The sequence below is a fragment of the Sphaeramia orbicularis genome, chromosome 8, assembly GCF_902148855.1.
Source record: "Sphaeramia orbicularis chromosome 8, fSphaOr1.1, whole genome shotgun sequence".
Lineage (NCBI taxonomy): Eukaryota > Metazoa > Chordata > Actinopteri > Kurtiformes > Apogonidae > Sphaeramia > Sphaeramia orbicularis.
The window spans coordinates 17,571,614-17,594,986 of NC_043964.1; the positions used below are offsets into that span (position 1 = coordinate 17,571,614).

At 34.1% G+C, this 23,373-nt stretch overlaps 1 protein-coding gene across 3 annotated transcripts in view; it reads left to right on the forward strand.

Moving 5' to 3' along the window:
- The window catches only part of LOC115424920 (axin-1-like), a 79,457-nt gene extending 59,116 nt beyond the window's left edge, over positions 1-20,341 (forward strand). For 2 of the 3 annotated variants that reach the window (XM_030142315.1, XM_030142314.1), the window contains exons 9-11: positions 18-125; positions 17,850-18,002; positions 20,199-20,341. In XM_030142315.1, the coding sequence (XP_029998175.1) occupies positions 18-125; positions 17,850-18,002; positions 20,199-20,337 (400 nt within the window). In that variant the 3' untranslated portion in view covers positions 20,338-20,341. The remainder of the gene's footprint in view (positions 1-17; positions 126-17,849; positions 18,003-20,198) is intronic. The other variant, XM_030142316.1, reaches the window with a different exon arrangement.
- Positions 20,342-23,373: the final 3,032 nt, after the last annotated feature.

Below are 23,373 nucleotides of genomic sequence, written 5' to 3' on the forward strand. Positions count from 1 at the left end.
GTTGTTCGGTCCTTCAGGTATGTGATGGAGGTGATCCAGAGGGGTCGTTCTGCAGTCAGGCCTGCACTGTTCCCTCCACTCAGCGTGGTGCCCGCCGTTTCAGACAGCGAGCTCTCCGAGCCCGAGTATGTCCACCGTGTCCACTCAGTACCTTCTCCCTCTGTCTCCAAACTCCCCTTAGGTCTCAGCAGTTTAACCCATAAAGACCCAGAGCTACTTTTGTGGCACTTCCCAAATGAATTTTTCTCTCTATCTAACCTTTCTTAAGTGATTTATCATCATTTATTACAATATTCTCCTCTGTATATTGATTTTTTTTCAAGTGACAATGAAGTATTTTCCTATATGCAATGTACTGATCATGTAGATGTTCATACAAATTTAGATTAAAGTTGAGGGTTATTATATTACAAACAGGGAAAACTGAAGAAAATGTGACTTTTTCTGTAAAATTTACTCATCATGTACATGTTCATAAAAACTCAGATAATCCATAAAAACCCAGTGCTACTTTTGTGGCACTTCCCAAATGAATTTTTCTCTCTATCTAACCTTTCTTAAGTGATTTATCATCATTTATTACAATATTCTCCTTTGTATATTGATTTTTTTTCCATTGACAATGAAGTATTTTCCTATATTTAATGTACTGATAATGTAGATGTTCATAAAAATTCCGATTAAAGTTGAGGGTTATTATATCAGAAACAGAGAAAACTGAAGAAAATGTGACTTTTTCTGTAAAATTTACTCATCATGTACATGTTCATAAAAACTCAGATAATCCATAAAAACCCAGTGCTACATTTGTGGCACTTCCCAAATGAATTTTTCTCTCTATCTAACCTTTCTTAAGTGATTTATCATCATTTATTACAATATTCTCCTCTGTATATTGATTTTTTTCACGTGACAATTAAGTATTTTCCAATATGTAATTTATTGATCATGTAGATGTTCATAAAAATTTAGATTAAAGTTGAGGGTTATTATATTACAAACAGGGAAAACTGAAGAAAATGTGACTTTTTCTGTAAAACGTAAAATTTACTCATCATGTACATGTTCATAAAAACTCAGATAATCCATAAAAACCCAGTGCTACATTTGTGGCACTTCCCAAATGAATTTTTGTCTCTGTTTAACCTTTCTTAAGCAATTTATCATCATTTATTACAATATTCTCCTTTGTATATTGATTTTTTTTCCATTGACAATGAAGTATTTTCCTATATTTAATGTACTGATAATGTAGATGTTCATAAAAATTCCGATTAAAGTTGAGGGTTATTATATCAGAAACAGAGAAAACTGAAGAAAATGTGACTTTTTCTGTAAAATTTACTCATCATGTACATGTTCATAAAAACTCAGATAATCCATAAAAACCCAGTGCTACATTTGTGGCACTTCCCAAATGAATTTTTCTCTCTATCTAACCTTTCTTAAGTGATTTATCATCATTTATTACAATATTCTCCTCTGTATATTGATTTTTTTCAAGTGACAATTAAGTATTTTCCAATATGTAATTTATTGATCATGTAGATGTTCATAAAAATTTAGATTAAAGTTGAGGGTTATTATATTACAAACAGGGAAAACTGAAGAAAATGTGACTTTTTCTGTAAAACGTAAAATTTACTCATCATGTACATGTTCATAAAAACTCAGATAATCCATAAAAACCCAGTGCTACATTTGTGGCACTTCCCAAATGAATTTTTGTCTCTGTTTAACCTTTCTTAAGCAATTTATCATCATTTATTACAATATTCTCCTTTGTATATTGATTTTTTTTCCATTGACAATGAAGTATTTTCCTATATTTAATGTACTGATAATGTAGATGTTCATAAAAATTCCGATTAAAGTTGAGGGTTATTATATCAGAAACAGAGAAAACTGAAGAAAATGTGACTTTTTCTGTAAAATTTACTCATCATGTACATGTTCATAAAAACTCAGATAATCCATAAAAACCCAGTGCTACATTTGTGGCACTTCCCAAATGAATTTTTCTCTCTATCTAACCTTTCTTAAGTGATTTATCATCATTTATTACAATATTCTCCTCTGTATATTGATTTTTTTCAAGTGACAATTAAGTATTTTCCAATATGTAATTTATTGATCATGTAGATGTTCATAAAAATTTAGATTAAAGTTGAGGGTTATTATATTACAAACAGGGAAAACTGAAGAAAATGTGACTTTTTCTGTAAAACGTAAAATTTACTCATCATGTACATGTTCATAAAAACTCAGATAATCCATAAAAACCCAGTGCTACATTTGTGGCACTTCCCAAATGAATTTTTGTCTCTGTTTAACCTTTCTTAAGCAATTTATCATCATTTATTACAATATTCTCCTTTGTATATTGATTTTTTTTCCATTGACAATGAAGTATTTTCCTATATTTAATGTACTGATAATGTAGATGTTCATAAAAATTCCGATTAAAGTTGAGGGTTATTATATCAGAAACAGAGAAAACTGAAGAAAATGTGACTTTTTCTGTAAAATTTACTCATCATGTACATGTTCATAAAAACTCAGATAATCCATAAAAACCCAGTGCTACATTTGTGGCACTTCCCAAATGAATTTTTCTCTCTATCTAACCTTTCTTAAGTGATTTATCATCATTTATTACAATATTCTCCTCTGTATATTGATTTTTTTTCAAGTGACAATGAAGTATTTTCCTATATGCAATGTACTGATCATGTAGATGTTCATACAAATTTAGATTAAAGTTGAGGGTTATTATATCAGAAACAGAGAAAACTGAAGAAAATGTGACTTTTTCTGTAAAACGTAAAATTTACTCATCATGTACATGTTCATAAAAACTCACATAATCCATAAAAACCCAGTGCTACATTTGTGACACTTCCCAAATGAATTTTTCTATATATTTAACAATTTTTTCAAGTGATTTATTACCATTTATGATAATATTATCCTGTGTGTTTTGCATTTTCCAGTTTAAATCATGTATATTCCTGTATTTAATTCAATGATCATGTAGATGTTCATAAAACTCAAAGTAAATTCAAAGGTTATTACATCAAAATAGATTAAAAAAAAAAAAAAAAAACCCTGAAGAAAAAGTGACTTTTAAAAACAAGTTTCTCCATCCACTGTCACTGATCCAACTCCATGGGTTTTACTGGTGAATCAGTGTTGTAGAAGATGACGGTGTGTCCACGGTAACTGTGGAGTCTGAACGTCCAAATGGGTCATATCTGATGACCATGAAAAGATGATAAACTGCATTTTACACCAATTATTTACATGTATTGATAGGATTAGTGGATCTACAGGTATTAAACAGTTTAGATCAGTAGATGCTTTTAGTTGCAAGTGGATGTTTGGGTCTTTATGGGTTAACACATCACATCCACTGATTCACATTCCAGGGTTCATACAGGTGCTTGAAATCCTTGAAAATGCTTGAATTTCGATGTTGTGTTTTCAAGGTCTGAAAAGTGCTTGAATTTCAGTTAAAGTGCTTGAAAGTGCTTGAAATTATAACCAAAGCTACTTACAGAGAGATGATACACTTTGGAAAGAAAACATTTATGTAAAAAAAAAATTAGCAGCGCTCTCAGGTCGACTCCAGGTACATATTTATCTTAATCTTTGTTTCGGTGTAAGTGTACCCAGATAACGCTAAGTAGCTTCCCTTTTTTGGATAAAACTTTGTGTTCTCCTTTAATTTCTAAACTTTTCGCGATTTCATCTAAAACATAGTTTTGGGTGTTTATAGCATAATACAATGTACATCATTGTGATAAAAAGTAAAAAAAAAATAATCAGGAGTATATATATTCCTGTAAATATGTTTTTTAAGGTGTGCGCTGGAGAAATTTGAAAATGACCCTTAAAAGTGCTTGAAAAGTGCTTGACTTTGACCCTGTTTAGCTTCAGTCACTTCTTCCCCTAATTACTTGTATGTGTATCTGCTTGCAGTATTGTATATTTATTTTAATTCTAGACTCTTGATCACTTTGAGTTAGTTAGATTATGTCGTGGAAATTTACCGTTCAACTGATGACCCACACAAACAAAGAGGGAGAAAGTTAGAGTTAAAATAATAAATGCATTTATTGAGAAATCGATCACAGACAAAGCTCGGTAAGTGAAGTCTGATTAACCATGAAAATATTAAAGATTATATAGACCAAAAATCCAACCCCCCCAATGGTGACATCCAAGTGACAACCCCATATGTAAATCATACCACTCCATACCAGTCCTTCTGGTTCCGGGGGGGGAAGAGGCCATATTGGCCTCTAACCCCTTACCTTGTTTAAATAATATCTAGCATGCAGGCGCCATCACATAACCAGACATTTAGGTGTTTGGGTTTTAACTCGAGGTAAGAACTCCGTTCCCGAGCCGGGGGTGTTACAGAGTGGTAAACATCACACATAACAATGACTCAGCATGTACTTAACAGTATAACATATTGAAAGAGTATAAAATATAAAGAGTATAAAATATAAAAAGTAAATTTTTCCACCACAATTATTACAGTCAGTGAAAGCATAGACTAAAACAAGTGGTGCCAGACACAACAAACTCCGCCCCTTACACATATTGTTGCTTATTTTGGCATCAGTCCAGCTGATGTCATAATCTCTATGCTTGTGTTGATGTCAGCATATCAATTGCCGCTATATTTGTCCCAAATTTGAAGGAAATTGAAACAAAATTAATGTTTTTATAGACGTGAAATTTCGCCCATTATAAGTAAATAGGAGAAGAAAAAAGATTTTAAAAATTCATAAAAAATATGAATTTTGACCTACTTTTCCCAAAATGTAACCACATCTATTCTGGGTCACTGGTAATCTATAAACCAAATTTGGTATGAACTCAAGCAATAGTTTTGCTGCTACAGACATTTGAATATTTGCCCATTACACATAAATGGGGAAAAAAGATTTGAAAAATTGTTTAAAATTTCCAATTCCTCCAATAGTTTTGCTGCTAGAGCGTTAACAAACTAAAAAACAATCAAACATACAAACCAAACTAAAAACAATCCCCCTTGCCTTCCTTCTAGGGGGTGGGGTAAAAATTCATTATTATTCAATTAATTTTGGGATGGCTCAGAGCAAGAGTATAATTTTTTTTGCATTATCTGAGGTCATCATTCTGGGGATAAATATGTCTAACTTTCTGTTTTATTATTGGGTCTAAAAAGCTGGTAAAGTGCCAGATACCAAAATTAACCAAGTTTCATGGAAAGACCCAGACAGAAAGAACACGGCAATGTCAACTCAGTTATACAAGCAACATAGGGGCATTATTCTACATAAACTAATAAAATATGAATAATGAGTAGTTACCATAGTTACCATCGTGTCTACAGGCCCTTATAATGTCTTAAAATTGCATTAATATTCAGCCTTAAAGTCTTTCATTAGAAATTACTGGGTAAACCTTTGATCCAACATAATTTATGTATCTTTCTTTCTGTTTGTCAAGCTCTCCTCTATAAAGAACTGTTACCATCGAGAATTGCAATATTCTCTTCAGCTGTGATGAATGCTACCCGCTGTGTCCCAGCCCTGAAATGAATTTCGAACACCCGTTGTTTGATGCAACAGACGCAAACCTTAAGTCGACATGTGTTTCTTACATTTTATCCACAAAGCTCACATCCCAATATTTTAATCCACTTTCATCTGTAGAAAAAAAGGACTACATAGAGTACTTCATCATAAACTACTGCAGGTTATCTCAACAGGTGCCCAAAACTTATCCACAGCCTTCGACACAAACTGTATTACACCTCAAAACATCCATCATGTACTCTTTTCAAAGGCCAGTAGATTGCAGAACTCGATAAAGTCTGCTGTCTTTGACTGCACAGCATCGCTCAGCTCTTCCTATTAGGGATGCACCGATACCACTTTTTTCCAGACCGAGTACGAGTACTTACATTTGAGTACTTGCTGATACCGAGTACTGATACTAGTCTTTAGTAATCCCATTCCAGTTCTTTGTTCCTTCTGTAAATGTGCTTTATTGTCGTTGTCATTAGTCTGACTGGAACAAAGTGCTGTTACTGACATTTAATGTGTTGGAATGAGTGTTTCTTAATTAATCCACCAGGGGGCACCGCTCTGAATTAACCATACTGGACAAATACCACGAAGAAGAGTAAAGTTTTATGAGAAGAAGAAAGTCAGTACTAACAAACATGGAGACGACAGAGGCAACACTAATGTGATACTAATATTGGAGCGTTTTCACTGGTGAGGTTTAAAAGTTTAGTTTCAGCAGGTAGAGAAAAGAGAAAGGAGCGATAACTTTCGTTTTCACTTCCGCTGGCGGCGGTCCGCACCGCCCCATACTCCTGCTGGTATTCTCTGTCTGGGTACGCATCTGCCAGCACCTGGAAAACAGATGGAATGTACGCAGAGGACAGACAGAACGCTGCGTCCGTATCTGTCTGTGTCTGTGTCTTTAATGTTACTGTCAGTCAGCGTTACTTTTATCACCGTCATTTATTTGGAAAAATCTCCACACTCTTCACACTCCCCACACATTATTCCTCCTCCTCGTACCTGCTGCACTGAACTGTGAATGTCACACGGCCGTAAGTGGTATCGGTGCATTTGTATCAGATTACTTTTACAAGTACGAGTATGAGTACACATACTGAGTACACTGGTCTACGAGGAAAATGCTTCCAGAATAAAAGTGATGAAATTTTACCACATGAGAGTCACTGATAAAGAAACATCAAGTAAAAAATGCTATTTGGCTGAACTTTCCAAGATACAGCCTTGGGTCAAAATGTGAAACTCAAGAATTAACGAGAGAATGGGTTTGACTCAAAAGGAATATTTGTCTCAGAGCTACAAGATCTACTTCAAAACACTGTCTGCACATTAGAATACATTCACTTTATAGGTTCTAGTTAGTGGAAGATTTATTAAGCTATTATATAAATGTACATAAACCAATATACATGTGTAATAACACTTAATCATATACCTTGAAAACATCAGCAAACTGGCACTTTTGTCATTTATTTTCCAATTAATCTTATTAAAATACATAACATTTAGCACATTTAATGTCTGAAGCAAATCATTTCTAAAAAATTGTAGACCAGTGGTATCGGAGTCGATACCGATACGAGTATCGGTATCGGTGCATCCCCACTTCCTATAATTAATATCAATATAATCTGACTCTAATATACAGTGCTGATTTAATGTTGACTCTAACTTTCTGTACATTTACACTGGCTGTGTTTGTATTAATCAGATTGGGCAGAAAGTGATCCAGATAATACTTTTCATCACTGTCTTTGTTTAGTTTCTGGTGTGATCTCCCACTGAACCCAATGACTTGGAAGAATTTTTAAAACTTTATAGTTATAGTTATGTCCAAACCTGTAAATCAGGCATGTCAAACTCATTTTAGTTCAGGGGCCACATTCAGCTGAATTTGATCTGAAGTAGGCCGAACCGGTAAAATAATAACATAATAATATAGAAACAATGTCAACTCCAAACTTTTCTCTGTGTTTTAGAGCGAAAAGAAGTAAGTTTACATTATGAAAAGGTTTACATCTACAAACTATCCTTTCAAAAGATGTGAATAACATGAACAAACTACATTTACACATGTACATTATAACTTACAGATCACAGTGGATCAACAAATACACAAAATATTTAATAACAGGCGGAATGTTGTTAAAATTGTACTTATTTCTCTTTAGACATTTCAGGTTGTTCATATTTGTTCAGGTTATTCACATTTTTTGCGAAATTATACTTTGTTTTAGTGTAAATACATGAAAATATTTACATTTACAAAGAGAAAAATTTGGAGTTGTCATTATTTATATGTCATTTTGAAAGTATTTTACTGGTCCTGCCCACTTGAGATTGAATTGCTCTGAATGTGGAACCTGAACTAAAAGGATTGTTAATATCTTAGTGTAATTTTTGCATTTCACAAATTCATCCCAAGGGACCCTTTGGCGGGCCGGATTTGGCCCCCGGGCCGCATGTTTGACACCTGTGCTGTAAATCTATGACAAAACTTAATGCATTATACTTCCACTTAACACCTGCAAATCCACATTAACCCATAAAGACCCAATACTACTTTTGTGTCAGTCCCCAAGTCACATTTTCTCGCGATTTAACCTTTCTAAACTTATTTGTCACCATTTATTATAATATTAGCCTCTGTATTTAGCATCTTTTCAATGAAAAGCAGGTATTTCCCAATATTTAATTTACTAATCATGTAGATGTTCATCCAAGCTCAGATTTAACAAGGTTCCTGCGGGGTCTTAAAGAGTCTTAAGTCTTAAATTTACAAATCTGCATTTAATATCTTCAACTTTTTAAAAGGTATTAACCCATAAAGACCCAGTGTTACTTCTGTGGCAGTTCCCAGATGATTTTTTTCTCTGGATTTAACCTTCTTCAACTGATTTATTACCATTTATTGTAATATTTTCCTCTGTATTTTGCATTTTTTCGGTGAAAATCACGTATTTTTCTGTATTTAATTTCCTGATCATGTAGATGTTTATGGAAGGTCAGATTAAAGTGGAGGTTTATTATGTTAAAACACAAAGAAAACTGAAAAAAGTGACCAACTGACATGTAACATCTGCAAAATCCACATTAACCCATAAAGACCTAATACTACTTTTGTGTCAGTCCCCAAGTCACATTTTCTCACGATTTAACCTTTCTAAACTTAATTATCACCATATATTATATTTTCCTCCATATTTTGCATCTTTTTAATGAAAAGCAGGTATTTCCCTATATTTAATTTACTAATCATGTAGATATTCATACAAGCTCAGATTTAATAAGGTTCCCACGGGGTCTTAAAAAGTCTTAAGTCTTGAATTTACAAATCTGTATTTAATATCTTCAAGTCTTTAAAAGGTATTAACCCATAAAGACCCAGTGTTACTTCTGTGGCAGTTCCCAGATGATTTTTTTTCTCTGGATTTAACAGATTTATTACCATTTATTATAATATTTTCCTCTGTATTTTGCACTTTTTTCAGTGAAAATCATGTATTTTCCTGTATTTAATTTCCTGATCATGTAGATGTTTGTGGAAGCTCAGATTAAAGTGGAGGGTTATTAGGTTAAAACACAAAGAAAACTGAAAAAAGTGACCAACTGACATGTAACATCTGCAAAATACACATTAACCCATAAAGACCCAATACTACTTTTGTGTCAGTTCCCAAATCACATTTTCTCTCTATTTAACCTTTCTAAAGTAATTTATCACCGTTTATTATAATATTTTCCTCCATATTTTGCATCTTTTTAATGAAAAGCAGGTATTTCCCTATATTTAATTTACTAATCATGTAGATATTCATACAAGCTCAGATTTAATAAGGTTCCCACGGGGTCTTAAAAAGTCTTAAGTCTTGAATTTACAAATCTGCATTTAATATCTTCAAGTCTTTAAAAGGTATTAACCCATAAAGACCCAGTGTTACTTCTGTGGCAGTTCCCAGATGATTTTTTTTCTCTGGATTTAACAGATTTATTACCATTTATTATAATATTTTCCTCTGTATTTTGCACTTTTTTCAGTGAAAATCATGTATTTTCCTGTATTTAATTTCCTGATCATGTAGATGTTTGTGGAAGCTCAGATTAAAGTGGAGGGTTATTAGGTTAAAACACAAAGAAAACTGAAAAAAGTGACCAACTGACATGTAACATCTGCAAAATACACATTAACCCATAAAGACCCAATACTACTTTTGTGTCAGTTCCCAAATCACATTTTCTCTCTATTTAACCTTTCTAAAGTAATTTATCACCGTTTATTATAATATTTTCCTCCATATTTTGCATCTTTTTAATGAAAAGCACGTATTTCCCTATATTTAATTTACTAATCATGTAGATGTTCATCCAAGCTCAGATTTAATAGGGTTCCCACGGGGTCTTAAAAAGTCTTAAGTCTTGAATTTACAAATCTGCATTTAATATCTTAAAGTCTTTAAAAGGTATTAACCCATAAAGACTCAGTGTTACTTCTGTGGCAGTTCCCAGATGATTTTTTTTCTCTGGATTTAACAGATGTATTACCATTTATTATAATATTTTCCTCTGTATTTTGCATTTTTTCAGTGGAAATCATGTATTTTTCTGTATTTCATTTCCTGATCATATAGATGTTTATGGAAGCTCAGATTAAAGTGGAGGGTTATTATGTTAAAACACAAAGAAGACTGAAAAAAGTGACCGACTGACACGTAACACCTGCAAAATACACATTAACATATAAAGACCTAGTGCTACTTTTGTGTCAGTTCCCAAGTCACTTTTTCTCTCTATTTAACCTTTATAAAGTGATTTATCAAAATTTATTATAATTATCCTCCATATTTTGCATTTTTTCAGTGAAAAGCAGGTATTTTCCTATATTTAATTTACTGATCATGTAGATGTTCATACAAGCTGAGATTTAGCCTGAGGGTTATTATATCAAAAACTGAGAAAACTGAAGAAAAAGTGACTTTTTCAACAAAATATATAATTAATTGAACATAAACCAAGTGTCGCAATCCACTGTCATTCATCCAACTCCATGGGTTTCACTGGTGAATCACTGTTGTAGAAGATGACGGTGTTTCCACGGTGACTGCGGAGCCTCTATATACTGACAACTCAACTGGAAAAAACTGAAATTTCTTAAGAAAAATAAGTGCAATTTTAGCAATATTATACACTATACATGTGCACAATGGATCTGATCTACAAAGGCACAAAACATTTAGTTACAGGCAGAATATTGTTAAAATTGCCCTCATTTGTAGAGGTCTAACTGTCATTATTACTCTCCATAAACTAAATATACTTTGTTCTGTTGTTGATATCATTGAGGTCCTGTTAAGCCTCTGTGTGGTGAACACTGGAACACACTCCCTGCCTCTGGTGTGTGTTCAGATCTTATGATGAACCACAAACAGTAACAGGCCACAGGTTACTATGGTGACGGGACATACGTCACTACCGGTCAGGATACTTTTTTTAACAATTTTTTCACAAGAATGTCATCAGAGAGACCTAAATACAAAGACATACTTATAATAACACCAATTGGTCATAAACTGAATCAGCGAACACAGAATATCCTACCACACATGTATCTTTAAAATGCAGTAGATTGAAGAATTATGGTCATCTTTAAATAATCCTGACACCAGTACTTGTAGAAACCCCTCAGGTACATGTGTAGTTTATATTCAGTGTCAATCCTCTTTCAGGTCATTTCCCCTTAAGACCCACTGAGAGGATCACAGAGGAAATAGACTTGTGTATTTTCCAAGTCCACACCAGCTGAAGTCCTGCAGAGATGGAGGCGTTTTAATGTTTAGTCAGAGACAGGTTTCTATTTGATGTTCGACTACCCTCTCTTAACAAATAGAGAGAACTGGTGGAGTGTGGAAGAGGCAGATGAAAGCCAGATTATGTGGAGAGTCTGCACTCAGTCTGATGTTCACCATCATCACTGCAGTTATCAACAGTTTCAAATGTATTTTTCTGAATTTACTTTAACCCATAAAGACCCAAAACTCCACTGGCGACCACAACCATCTACTGATCTAAAATCTGAATCAGAATAGTTTTTTAATCCCAGGGGGAAATTATTGGGTGCTACATTCGCTCCATTCAAGTATAAGAAAAAGTATTAGGAAAGAACGCGTTATTACCGCGTTAACACATTCATTAAATAACACCGAGAATTTTTTTATCTCACGTTAATGCCGTTTTATTCTAACTCCTATTATTCTGCCCCTGCTTGTGTGCGTGTAGTGATTTGCTCGGCAGATAGACAACAGGTTTCCCAAGAAAAGCCGGACGCTGAAAACTTCTGTCCAAATCTTTTACTTGAGACTCACTGTAAAACTGCAACATACAAACAAAATATGTCTCAGTTCTGTTCATTTTATTAGTACATTTACATGGTATTATACATTTAAATGAATGGGAAAAAGATCACTGCTAACTTGAATGGGAAAATCCATAGACATGCTAACAATTAGCATTTACAGATTAATTTAAGATTTACAACGTCTTTTTATCCAGCAACAAAGGTTCACATCAGAGATATTTTATACTTTTCATTCTTACAACAACTGAACATAAAATACTCACAGGCAAACGTTTTTGGGACCATACAGAGTGAAAGAAACGTGTCTGTTAGTTCCTTCTTATGTCCCAACTGACTACAGGAACACCGAAAGGACAAAACATATGTTAGTGCAACTTATTCCGACCACTAAAGGGCCCCCTTTGCTTGCTTTTAACAACTGAACATCACATATTATTGGGCTTATTAGTATTAGTACTTATTAGTGGGCTTAAGACTCCTGTCAGTCACTGACAACCGGAGATAAACTGGTGTGGACATAAACATGGAGAAAGGTACCGGTCTTTTGCATGGACATTTTCATTTTAAATGTCTTCAGGTGGTGGGGTTGAGAAGGACAAAGTTGTTTGTAAGCACTGCAATGTGGAATTTTTTTTTTTTTTTATCACCAGAGTACTTCGAGTCTGAAATATCACTTAAAGGCAATACATGCTGTTGATGCTGGCAACCCGCCCCCCCGCCCCCCGTCATATAACTATGTGATTAATTATGAATAATTGCAGAAATCCACGCGATTAATTGCGATTAAAATTTTTAATCGCTGCATATATACATATATATATATATATATATATATACATATATATATGTGTGTGTGTTTGTGTGTGTGCTGTCAAATGATTACAATTTTTAATCAGATTAATTACAGCGTTGCTGTGGATTAATTCCAATCAATCACGATTAAATATAAATTTTTTATCTACGTTTTAATCTATATTAATCGCGTGTAATTTTGTGTGAGCAAACAGACTCAAGAAAGAAGGGAATATATATGCACTTAACGTGTTTATTAAACACCTTCAACAGTTTCAACAAAACATCTTAAAACAACTGTTCTATCTTGGGTTTTTTTGTCCTCATATTTCCATTCAGAGGGACAACGTGCTGTTTAGCGTCTTCCATCTGTATGGGTTGGTTCTGCTGCCTGTCACTACCTGATCAACTGCCCATTTGTTCATGAGCGACGCTAACTCTACTTGGACAAACTGCCCCAAATGTGTCGGCAGAGGCGTTCAGAGTCATTCTGAGCTGCAGATGGGTTAACTGAGTTAAAATTGTTAATCAGATGAATTGTAATCATATATCATCAAATATACAAACATATATAGCACTGAATGTATGTGTGTGTATAAACACTCTGTTAAGACACAAAATTAGAGCAGCAATTTGTACAATATAATAATGATAATGGATTAGATTTATATAGCGCTTTTCTATGAACGCATACTCAAAGCACGTACAGTGGACAATGGGTATTCGCAGCACTGGAGGCAAGGAGGGTGAAGTGTCTTGCCCAAGGACACAACAGCACATGACTAGGACAGAGCGGGATTCGAACCACCAGCCTTTCAGTTATTGGATGCTCTACCCCCTGAGCCACGGCCGTTCCCTAGTATATGTACTAGACAAGAATTATACATAATAAGTGTGCAAAAATATTGTTGTCTGTAATTGTAATTATGTGGTTATAAGGTGGAGTTGAACAGTCTGATGGCCACAGGCAGGAGGGATTTCCTGTCGTTTAGTGCTGCATCTGAGTGGAATCAGTTGTTTAATACCTGTTGATCCACTAATCCAATCAGTATGTTGAAATAATTGGTGTAAAAGGCAGTTTGTCATCTTTTCATGGTCATCAGATATGACCCATTTGGATGTTCAGAGACTCTGTAGTGAACATGCAAACACCGTCATCTTCTACAACATTGATTCACCAGTAAAACCCATGGAGTTTGGTAGCAAATTACCCGATTTTCACTGAAAACTGCAAAGTACAGCGGATAATATAGTAATAAATGGTGATAAATCATTTAAGAAAAGTTAAATATAGAAAAAAAAATGTTGGAACTGCCACAAAAGTAGCACTGGATCTTTATGGGTTAAATAATGATCTTAAACTTTGCTGGAACACAACTTAAATAAAAAGCACATATAAGCATCTATAAAGTACTGAAAACACTCATGAAACACATCGATCGGTCCTATTTCCTGCGATCCAGCTCTGCATGGTTTTATCGATATTTACCGATGACCTTTTTTTGTTTATGAAGTGTATAAATGTGTGAAAAGCCGACAGCGGTGGGCCTTTTCACCAAAAATAGTCCAAAACCTCAGGGTGTCTGCTCCAAACGTAATTGTCCACAGTCAGATCCCTTCATTCTTTTTTTTTCTTTTCTTCTTTCTATCACCACTTGAGAATTCGCACACTTCCCTCTTCTGTCTTGCTGAGGCTGAGGCTTTATCTGTCGGTTTCCTTCGCTTCCTGTGTTTTTGTTCCCGCTCTGTTTTATTGAGCTGCTTTCAATCCAAAATACAGCAGTCTGGGTCGACACTGATAATGTCACTCAGTGCATTTCATTCCCTTGAATTCGATACTAAACACTAGAATGCGTTTTTTGAGCAATAAACTGAAATATACGACTTAATTGCGATAAAACACCGCTGAATGAAAGAAGCTGAGAGCCACTTATGTTTATAATATCAGTAACATTTATTTCACAGCTGACCTGACCCAAAACCCGTTATAATTTTCTCTTGTGTGAACATTTACACTTATTTTTTCTTAACTAGGTCACTTTCAGACAGAAAACCCTCAGAAAAGTTCTTGTCGCACTCGGCAATTCATCTTTTACTGACACTGTTTTACTCGATTCACAAATGAGACACGCACATTTCATTCACCTCCATAAAAAAAGGATAATATTTTCCATCCTTCATGCAAATAGAATCATTTTCACCTTTCACTGTTTTTTCTGAGTCACCGTCTAATCTTTTGTGTGCTTGCTGTTGTGCTGTTAACGCTTAATATATGGTGGCAGCTGCAGCGTTACTAACCATTCTGTGTCAGTAAAGCAACTAATGAATGAATGAATGAATGAATGAAATCTTTATTTCGAACATGTCAACAGTGAAATCAAAACAAAAATAAACCAACAAAATATAAGTAGTGGTACATAAATGATTGATTAGCAAACAAACAACAAAATGAATAAATAAATAATAATAGTTATAGTAAATTAATAGTAGCAATAATAATAATAATAATAATAATAATAATAATAATAATAATAAAACAAATGAAATGAAATTATACGTGCTCAAAAAGGAGTAGAAAGAAGTAAAAACTTATATACTCCTACCCCCAATTTCTATTCCTTATGATCATTATATAGCAATTATTATTTTGTATGAATATCAATATAATATTAATACTACTACTACTAATAATAACAACAATAACAATAATAATAATAGTATAACAATATCACACATCTGTTTTCCTATATACACTAATATGATAATACCCATTTACGACGTATCCTACCAGATGTTAATAAAAACTAAAAAACAAAAGAAAACAAAAAACAAACAAAAACACATACACAAATATAATATAAATGCATATAATATTCTATATCGTCCTATGTAGTAATATAGTAATAATATCTTCATATATTCATATTTAAACTAGATATTATCAGCACATATGTGGCAAAGCTCCACTATGAAAAACAACCAGATTCCCCCCCTCAAGCCCTTTCCTCTCTGATGTTTTAATAGACTGGATTTTATTAAGATTTATATTCTCCATATATTCTTTGACTAGTAAAACCCACAGTTTGACAAATGGCAGTGGTTGTAGATTCTTGTTTTATGTTCATTTAGTGATGTATTTTGCCAAAAAAGTCACTTTTTCTTTAGTTTTCTCTGTTCTAATATAATATCCTTTGAATTTACTCTGAGTTTTTATGAACATCTACATGATCAGTGAATTGCATATAGGAAAATACCTGTAAATAACAGTAAAATCCATGGAGTTTTATAAATAACCATAGATGGAGACACTTGGTTTAGGCTCAGTTATTGAAATATTTACCAAAAAAGTCACTTTTTCTTGAGTTTTCTCTCTTTTCTATATAAAAACACCCAACTTTAACCCATAAAGACCCAAATAGACACTGGTGACCAAAACCATCTACTGATCTAAACTGTTTAATACCTGTTGATCCATTAATCCTGTCAATACATACAAATAATTGGTGTAAAATGCAGTTTTTCATCTTTTCATGTCATCACATATGACCCATTTGGACGTTCAGAGGCTCTGTAGTTACCATGGAAACACCGTCATCTTCTACAACATTGATTCACCAGTAAAACCCATGGAGTTGGATCAGTGAGAGTGGATGGAGACACTTGTTTTAACATTCAGTTAATGATATATTTTGTTGAAAAAGTCACTTTTTCTTCAGTTTTTCTCTGTTTTGATGTAATAACCTTTGAATTTACTCTGAGTTTTTATGAACATGTACATGATCAGTGAATTGAATATAGGAAAATACTTGATTTCCAGCAAAACCCATGGAGTTTGATAAATAACCATAGATGGAGACACTTGGTTTATGCTCAGTTATTGAAATATTTGCTGAAAAAGTCACTTTTTCTTGTATTTTGTCAGCTTTTTTCTTTTTATAATAACCCTCAGCTTTAACCCAAACTGACAAAACCATCTACTGATCTAAACTGTTTAATACCTGTTGATCGATTAATCTTATCAAAACTTGTAAATAATTGGTGTAAAATACAGTTTTTTCATCTTTTCATGTCATTACATATGACCCATTTGGATGTTCAGAGGCTCCGTAGTTACTGTGGAAACACCGTCATCTTCTACAACATAGATTCACCAGTAAAACCCATGGAGTTGGAACAATGACAGTGGATGGAGACACTTGTTTTTACATTCAGTTAATGATATGTTGTACCGAAAAAGTCGCATTTTCTTCAGTTTTTCTCTATTTTGATGTAATAACTTTTGAATTTACTCTGAATATTTATGAACATGTACATGATCAGTAAATTAAATATATGAAAATACATGATTTCCAGCAAAACCCATGGACTTTGATGAAGAACCATAGATAGAGACACTATATTGTACTGAAAAAGTCACATTTTCTTCAGTTTTTCTCTATTTTGATGTAATAACCTTTGAATTAAATATAAGAAAATACCTGATTTCCAGTAAAACCCATGGAGTAACCATAGAAGGAGACACTTGGTTTATGCTCAGTTATTGAAATATTTGCTGAAAAAGTCACTTTTTCTTGAGTTTTTCTCTATTTTGATGTAATAATCTTTGAATTTTTTTGAACGTCTACATGATCAGTGAATTAAATATAGGAAAATACATGATTTACACTGAAAAATGCAAAACACACACGATAATATTACCAGAAATGGTGTTAAATCACTTAAAAAAGGGTTAAATATAAAGAAAAAATCATTTGGGAACTGACACAAATGTAGCATGGGGTCTTTATGGGTTAATCTGAGCTTTTATGAACATGTGCATAATAAGTAAATTAAATGTAGGAAAATACCTGATTTTCAGTAAAAAAATGCAAAATGAAGAGGATAATATTCTATGAAATGATGATAAATCACTTAATGAAGGTTAGATGTAGAGAAAAATCCACTTGGAGGTCACCACAGAAATAGTTCCAGGTCTGTAAGGGTTAAATGTATCAGTAATAAAGTGGTTAAATGTGATATTATGGTCCGTGTACTTTTCAGACGATAAAACACTTGTTCCTGTACGCAGGCAGGTTCCATGCGGTTTGTTTAATACTGTTTTTCGTCTTCTTCTGCAGACATAAAGCCACTAAAAAGCAGCCGTGTGAGAAAATGACTGTGGCCTATTACTTCTGCGGCGAGCCCATCCCGTACACGACGAGCATCGACAAAGGCAGGGTTGTTACGCTGGGCCAGTTTAAAGAACTGCTGACCAAGAAAGGAAACTACAGGTGAGATTTACAGTCAGGTTTAATGTCTGCGAGGTGTGTGACAGGTGCAGGGCTCAAAATTAACTTTTTGACCTAGGAGCACTGTGCTCCTAACCCTAAAAAGTTAGGAGCACAGGCTAAAATCTAGGCGCACCACTATTATATAAAAAATTTGGAGAACAAGCAAAACTCTCGGCCATACCAAGTAATATTCCTATATGTATTTAAGCAATGTTAACAACCTGGAATAAAGTATTTGAATAGAGTATGAAAGAAAAAGCTTACATTGACACAGGTGCAAAACAATTGTCAATGTGTGGTATATACTTTAGTTGGTTCTTGGAGAAGAAAGACGAATCACACCATTATTTGCAACAACCAACTTTTTTATTTCATGGCCTAAAGGCCCTTAGTCACTGTGGTCTACACCACGCCTGAAGTCAAGTCAAACTTTTGACGAATCATGTACACGTCTGGATACCGCATGTTGTTTATTCATTAGCCCCTCGATTCGCTGGTTACGGTCAGCTGATCGTGTAGCAAGTTGATTCGCGCAACATGATCATCTGACTTGCAGGCTACATTACGTCATGGGAAAATACTTGGAACAACGCCAGCGCTACTAACCGGGTTTGGCGGGAGATTGTTTCAAACGTCGGTGGAGTTATTTGATCCCTTTGTTTATGCCGCCTGCGCACGCGAGGGGGCGGGGACTAGTTTTTCCGCTTCAGTCAGCGGGGCGTGGAGCTTGTTTATTTTCAGCTGACGAGTTACTTCTGCAGCCATTATTCTAGGCGCACGTATTAATTTTCGCTCATTTTTTTATTGGCGCACCGTGCGATCGTAATCTCAAAAACAGTCACACTACCGAAATTCTCAGGCGCATGCGACCGTAATTCAGTCACAGTCACGAGCCCTGCAGGTGTTTTACATTCCCCATGCTCTGCTTTTAGAATCCATATCAAACACTAGTGTCAAACAGTGGCATAAAACACCTAACTAATACGTACATAATATTTAATTCTAATTCTACATTTATGTAAATATTCACGTAAATACCAAATTTCTTATTTTTCTCTCTATATTTAATTGTGTCTCGTTTGTGGTTTTTCTACCTGTCTTTTTCTCTGCACTTACTTGTATGTTGCTGATGTTAAATGTGAAATTTCTCACCTCACCTTACCTTACCTTATCTTATCTTATCTTACCTTATTTTGTCTTAGATTTTTTTTTATCTCATCTTACCTCACCTTTTGTTATCTCACCTCATCTTATCTCACCTTATCTTGTCTTATCATATCTTATCTTATACTTTTTTTTCATCTTATCTCACCTCACCTTACCTTACCTTATCTTATCTTATAAAAATAATAATAATGGATTGGATTTTATATAGTGCTTTTCTAGACACCCAAAGCGCTTTACATTATTGATCCATTATTCATCTTACCTTGTCTTATCTTACTTTTTTTTTTTATCTTATCTTACCTTACCTTTTCTTATCTCACCTCACCTTATCTTATCTTACCTTACCTTACCGTTTTTTATCCTATCTCATCTTATCTTCTCACCTTATCTTATCTTACCTTTTCTTAACTCACCTCATCTTATCTTATTTTACCTTACCTTACCTTTTTTATCTTATCTCATCTTATCTCACCTTATCTTACCTTTTCTTAACTCACCTCATCTTATCTTATTTTACCCTACCTTACCTTTTTTATCTTATTTTATCTTATCTCACCATATCTTATCTTATCTTTTTTTTATCTCACCTCATCTTATCTTATTTTACCTTACCTTACCTTTTTTATCTTTTCTCATCTCACCTCACCTCACCTCACCTCATCTCATCTCATCTCATCTCATCTCATCTTATCTTATCTCATCTCATCTCATCTCATCTCATCTCATCTCATCTCATCTCATCTCATCTCATCTCACCTTACCTTATTGTACCTTACCTTACTGTTTTTTATCTTATCTCATTTTATCTCACCTTATCTTATCTTACCTTTTCTTATCCCACCTCATCTTATCTTATTTTACCTTACCTTACCTTTTTTTATATCTTTTCTCATCTCATCTCACCTCACCTCATCTTATCTCACCTTATCTTTTCTAATCTCATCTCATCTTATCTTTTCTCATCTTATCTTATCTCATCTTATTTTATCTCACCTTATCTTATCTTATCTCATCTTATCTTATCTTTAGGTATTATTTCAAGAAGGTAAGCGACGAGTTTGACTGTGGGGTGGTGTTCGAAGAGGTACGTGAAGATGACGCTATCTTGCCCATCTTTGAGGAGAAGATTATCGGGAAAGTTGAAAAGATTTATTCAAGTGCATGTTGAAAAAGAAGAGTCTGTGCATGATGGTGAAGAGGAAGTGTTTTCAGATGGAGGAGGAGGAAAGGTTCGGCCACGTGAGACTTCTGAGGCTTGGGACGGTGGACTAGAGGAAAAGACTTCATTCACTTCTTTGAAGTGCGATGTAGCATTGTAAAGTTTACTAGATAATGAAGAACAAAAACGGCTATTACAGCTGCATATTTTTGATATGACGCTTCAGAAGGTGTTCTTTCTAAAGTAACCACACTTGTAATTTTTTTATATGTATTGCTACCAGATGTGTACAGTTTGTGTTAAAAGATAACTAAATTTTATATCTATTTAAGTATTTAAAATGCTCATTTTCCATCCTCTTAAAGCAGGATCGTTGTCCCTGTTGAAGACGATCAAAATCCTCTATAGGGCTGTTTTATGTTTGTCTCGTCTCATGTTTTGTAAGAGCCCTCGGGACTAAAATGTTTTAGCTTTTCTAAGTGCTTTTAATACTTCATGTACCAATACTTTTTTGCACTTAATTTGTATTTTATAAACCACTGAATATGTCTCAGTGTAGGCTGTAAAATGATTGTCTAAAAAACACAGAGTGACCAGTAAAATCAAAACAGTTAAAAGTTTATAAGCTCCAGTGAACTACTGTTACAGGTGCAGTGTTTCGGATTTAGCTGAATTTCTAATATTAGTAGTACAGGGTGGGGAAGCAAAATTTACAATATTTTGAGGCAGGGATTGAAAGACAGTGTATGACCAGTTAGTTTATTGAAAGTCATGAGAATTTATTTGCCACAAGAAAATTGACATCATAGAAAATGTTTTTATTCTATGTGTCGTCCTTCTTTCTCAATAACTGCCTTCACACACTTCCTGAAACTTGCGCAAGTGTTCCTCAAATATTCGGGTGACAACTTCTCCCATTCTTCTTTAATAGTATCTTCCAGACTTTCTCGTAATAGTTTTGCTCATAGTCATTCTCTTCTTTCCATTATAAACAGTCTTTATGGACACTCCAACTATTTTTGAAATCTCCTTTGGTGTGACGAGTGCATTCAGCAAATCACACACTCTTTGACGTTTGCTTTCCTGATTACTCATATGGACAAAAGTTTCTGAAAAGGTATGGATAATAGTGTTAGGTATGATTATGACATCAATATATGTTTGGTTTCAAAACAATTGACGTAGTGTCTGCTGAGAAAAAACAACTAAATGTTCATTGTAAATTTTGCTTCCCCACCCTGTAGGTTTTCTTTGGTTTATCATCATCTAAAACTGTTTCTTACATTAAAATGAGGCATCATCTTCCGTGGAGTTCTATTGTGGCCCGTAAACTAAACCAAACACACATTTTCAGTTTACCGGCCAACAGGCTGTAAGCTATTGTCGTCTGTCGTCGTCTGTCGTCGTCGTCTATCGTCCGTTACAAAAATTTCAATCATCTTCTTCTCTGAAACTACGATTCCGATTGACTTCAAACTTGGTATACAGCTTCTTTATAATCATGTCAACAAAAGTTAGTGAAATTATTTGGATCTGGATCGGATTCTGGATTTGGTGCGACTTTGAAAAATTTCCCCATTATAAGAGATAGGAAGTGGATCGATGCAATAACTCAGTAAATATAAATGATATCCAGTGTAAATTTCTACGGTCCAGCCCTGATGGGGAGATGACCAAAACATAATGTCCACATGCTGATCAGGATCTTCTTCTGGATCCGGAAACTTACGGAAAATTTAACATGGGCTCTTAAGGGGAAAAAATTTCAGGCATCTTCTTCTCCCAAACTCCAGTTCTGATTGACTTCAAACTTGATATACAGCTTCTGTATGATGATGTCAACACAAGGTATTGACATTATTTCGATCCCGATCTGATTCTGGATTTGGTGCCACTTTGACAAATTTTCCCATTATAACAGATAGGAAATAGATTGATCCAATAAATCAGTAAGTATCAATGATATCAAGTTGGAATTTGAATTTTTTTATAGATCTGATTGGAATATGACCACAACATGGGCTATTTCTGTAATATAATGAATACACTAAAACTGGGGGAGAATAAATGGCATCTGGATACATTTCCCAAAGCTTTTAATTTGGCTGGCAAGATACAGGGCCATTGGTCCTATTTTTTTTTTTTTTTTGACATTTAGTAAATATCGGTTTCATCGGTTTTGCACAGAAGTCCAATGGAAAAGCAACTATTGTTATCGTTTTATCGCCCAGCCCTAAGTATATATTATAGTACCATATTAAAGTGACAGTATAGTGATGAAATTATAACTTGTAGTTTCAGGTTTACTGTTCCTCCATTGTTTACTTGTAATTTCATTTGCATTCAGAATGATTTTTATGTTGCGTTGCCATGATGACCAGCCAACGCTGAGGTAGTACTATACCTGCAGTGGAAATACAGTGTGTCGATGGCAAAACTGAGCCAAGTTGAAGCGATTTAAAAGCTGGTTTTAGATTAAATTGTCAATAAAACCTCTCTTTAAACTTTTTTCTCCAGTCACTTTTTCTTTTTCTGTGGTTTGGTTTTGTTTCGTAGGCGATATCTGTTACTCTCCTGGAAAAGGAGGCTGAAGTTCTGCAACTTTACCACTAGATGGCACTAAATTCTAAACAGTGCACCTTTAACATCCCATTCAAAGTTTCCTCCCTTGTCCCATTTCATACATTTTTATATTGGATGAAATCCCTTTTTACCTAAATACTGCAAAACATTAGAAGCTCTTGACAACGTGATGCTAATACTCCAAAAAAATTAGCTTTATATAAATAAGAGTCACTTAGTTATAAACAAATAATTGAACATATTATATAAGATGTTTTTCTGGTCACTTTGTGTAAAACGCTACATAAATGAGCCTCGAGCTACATTCACGTTGAGTCTTTTTTGCTTCGTTGTTTCTTGCCCAACATATTTAACAGGTAAAAAAAACTGCCTTGAAAAACCACAGCGAATATGATGAGTCTTGTGTAAATGACATAATTGGAAATTTGAATATCTATGCAACTGCTTGTATTAAATGTAATC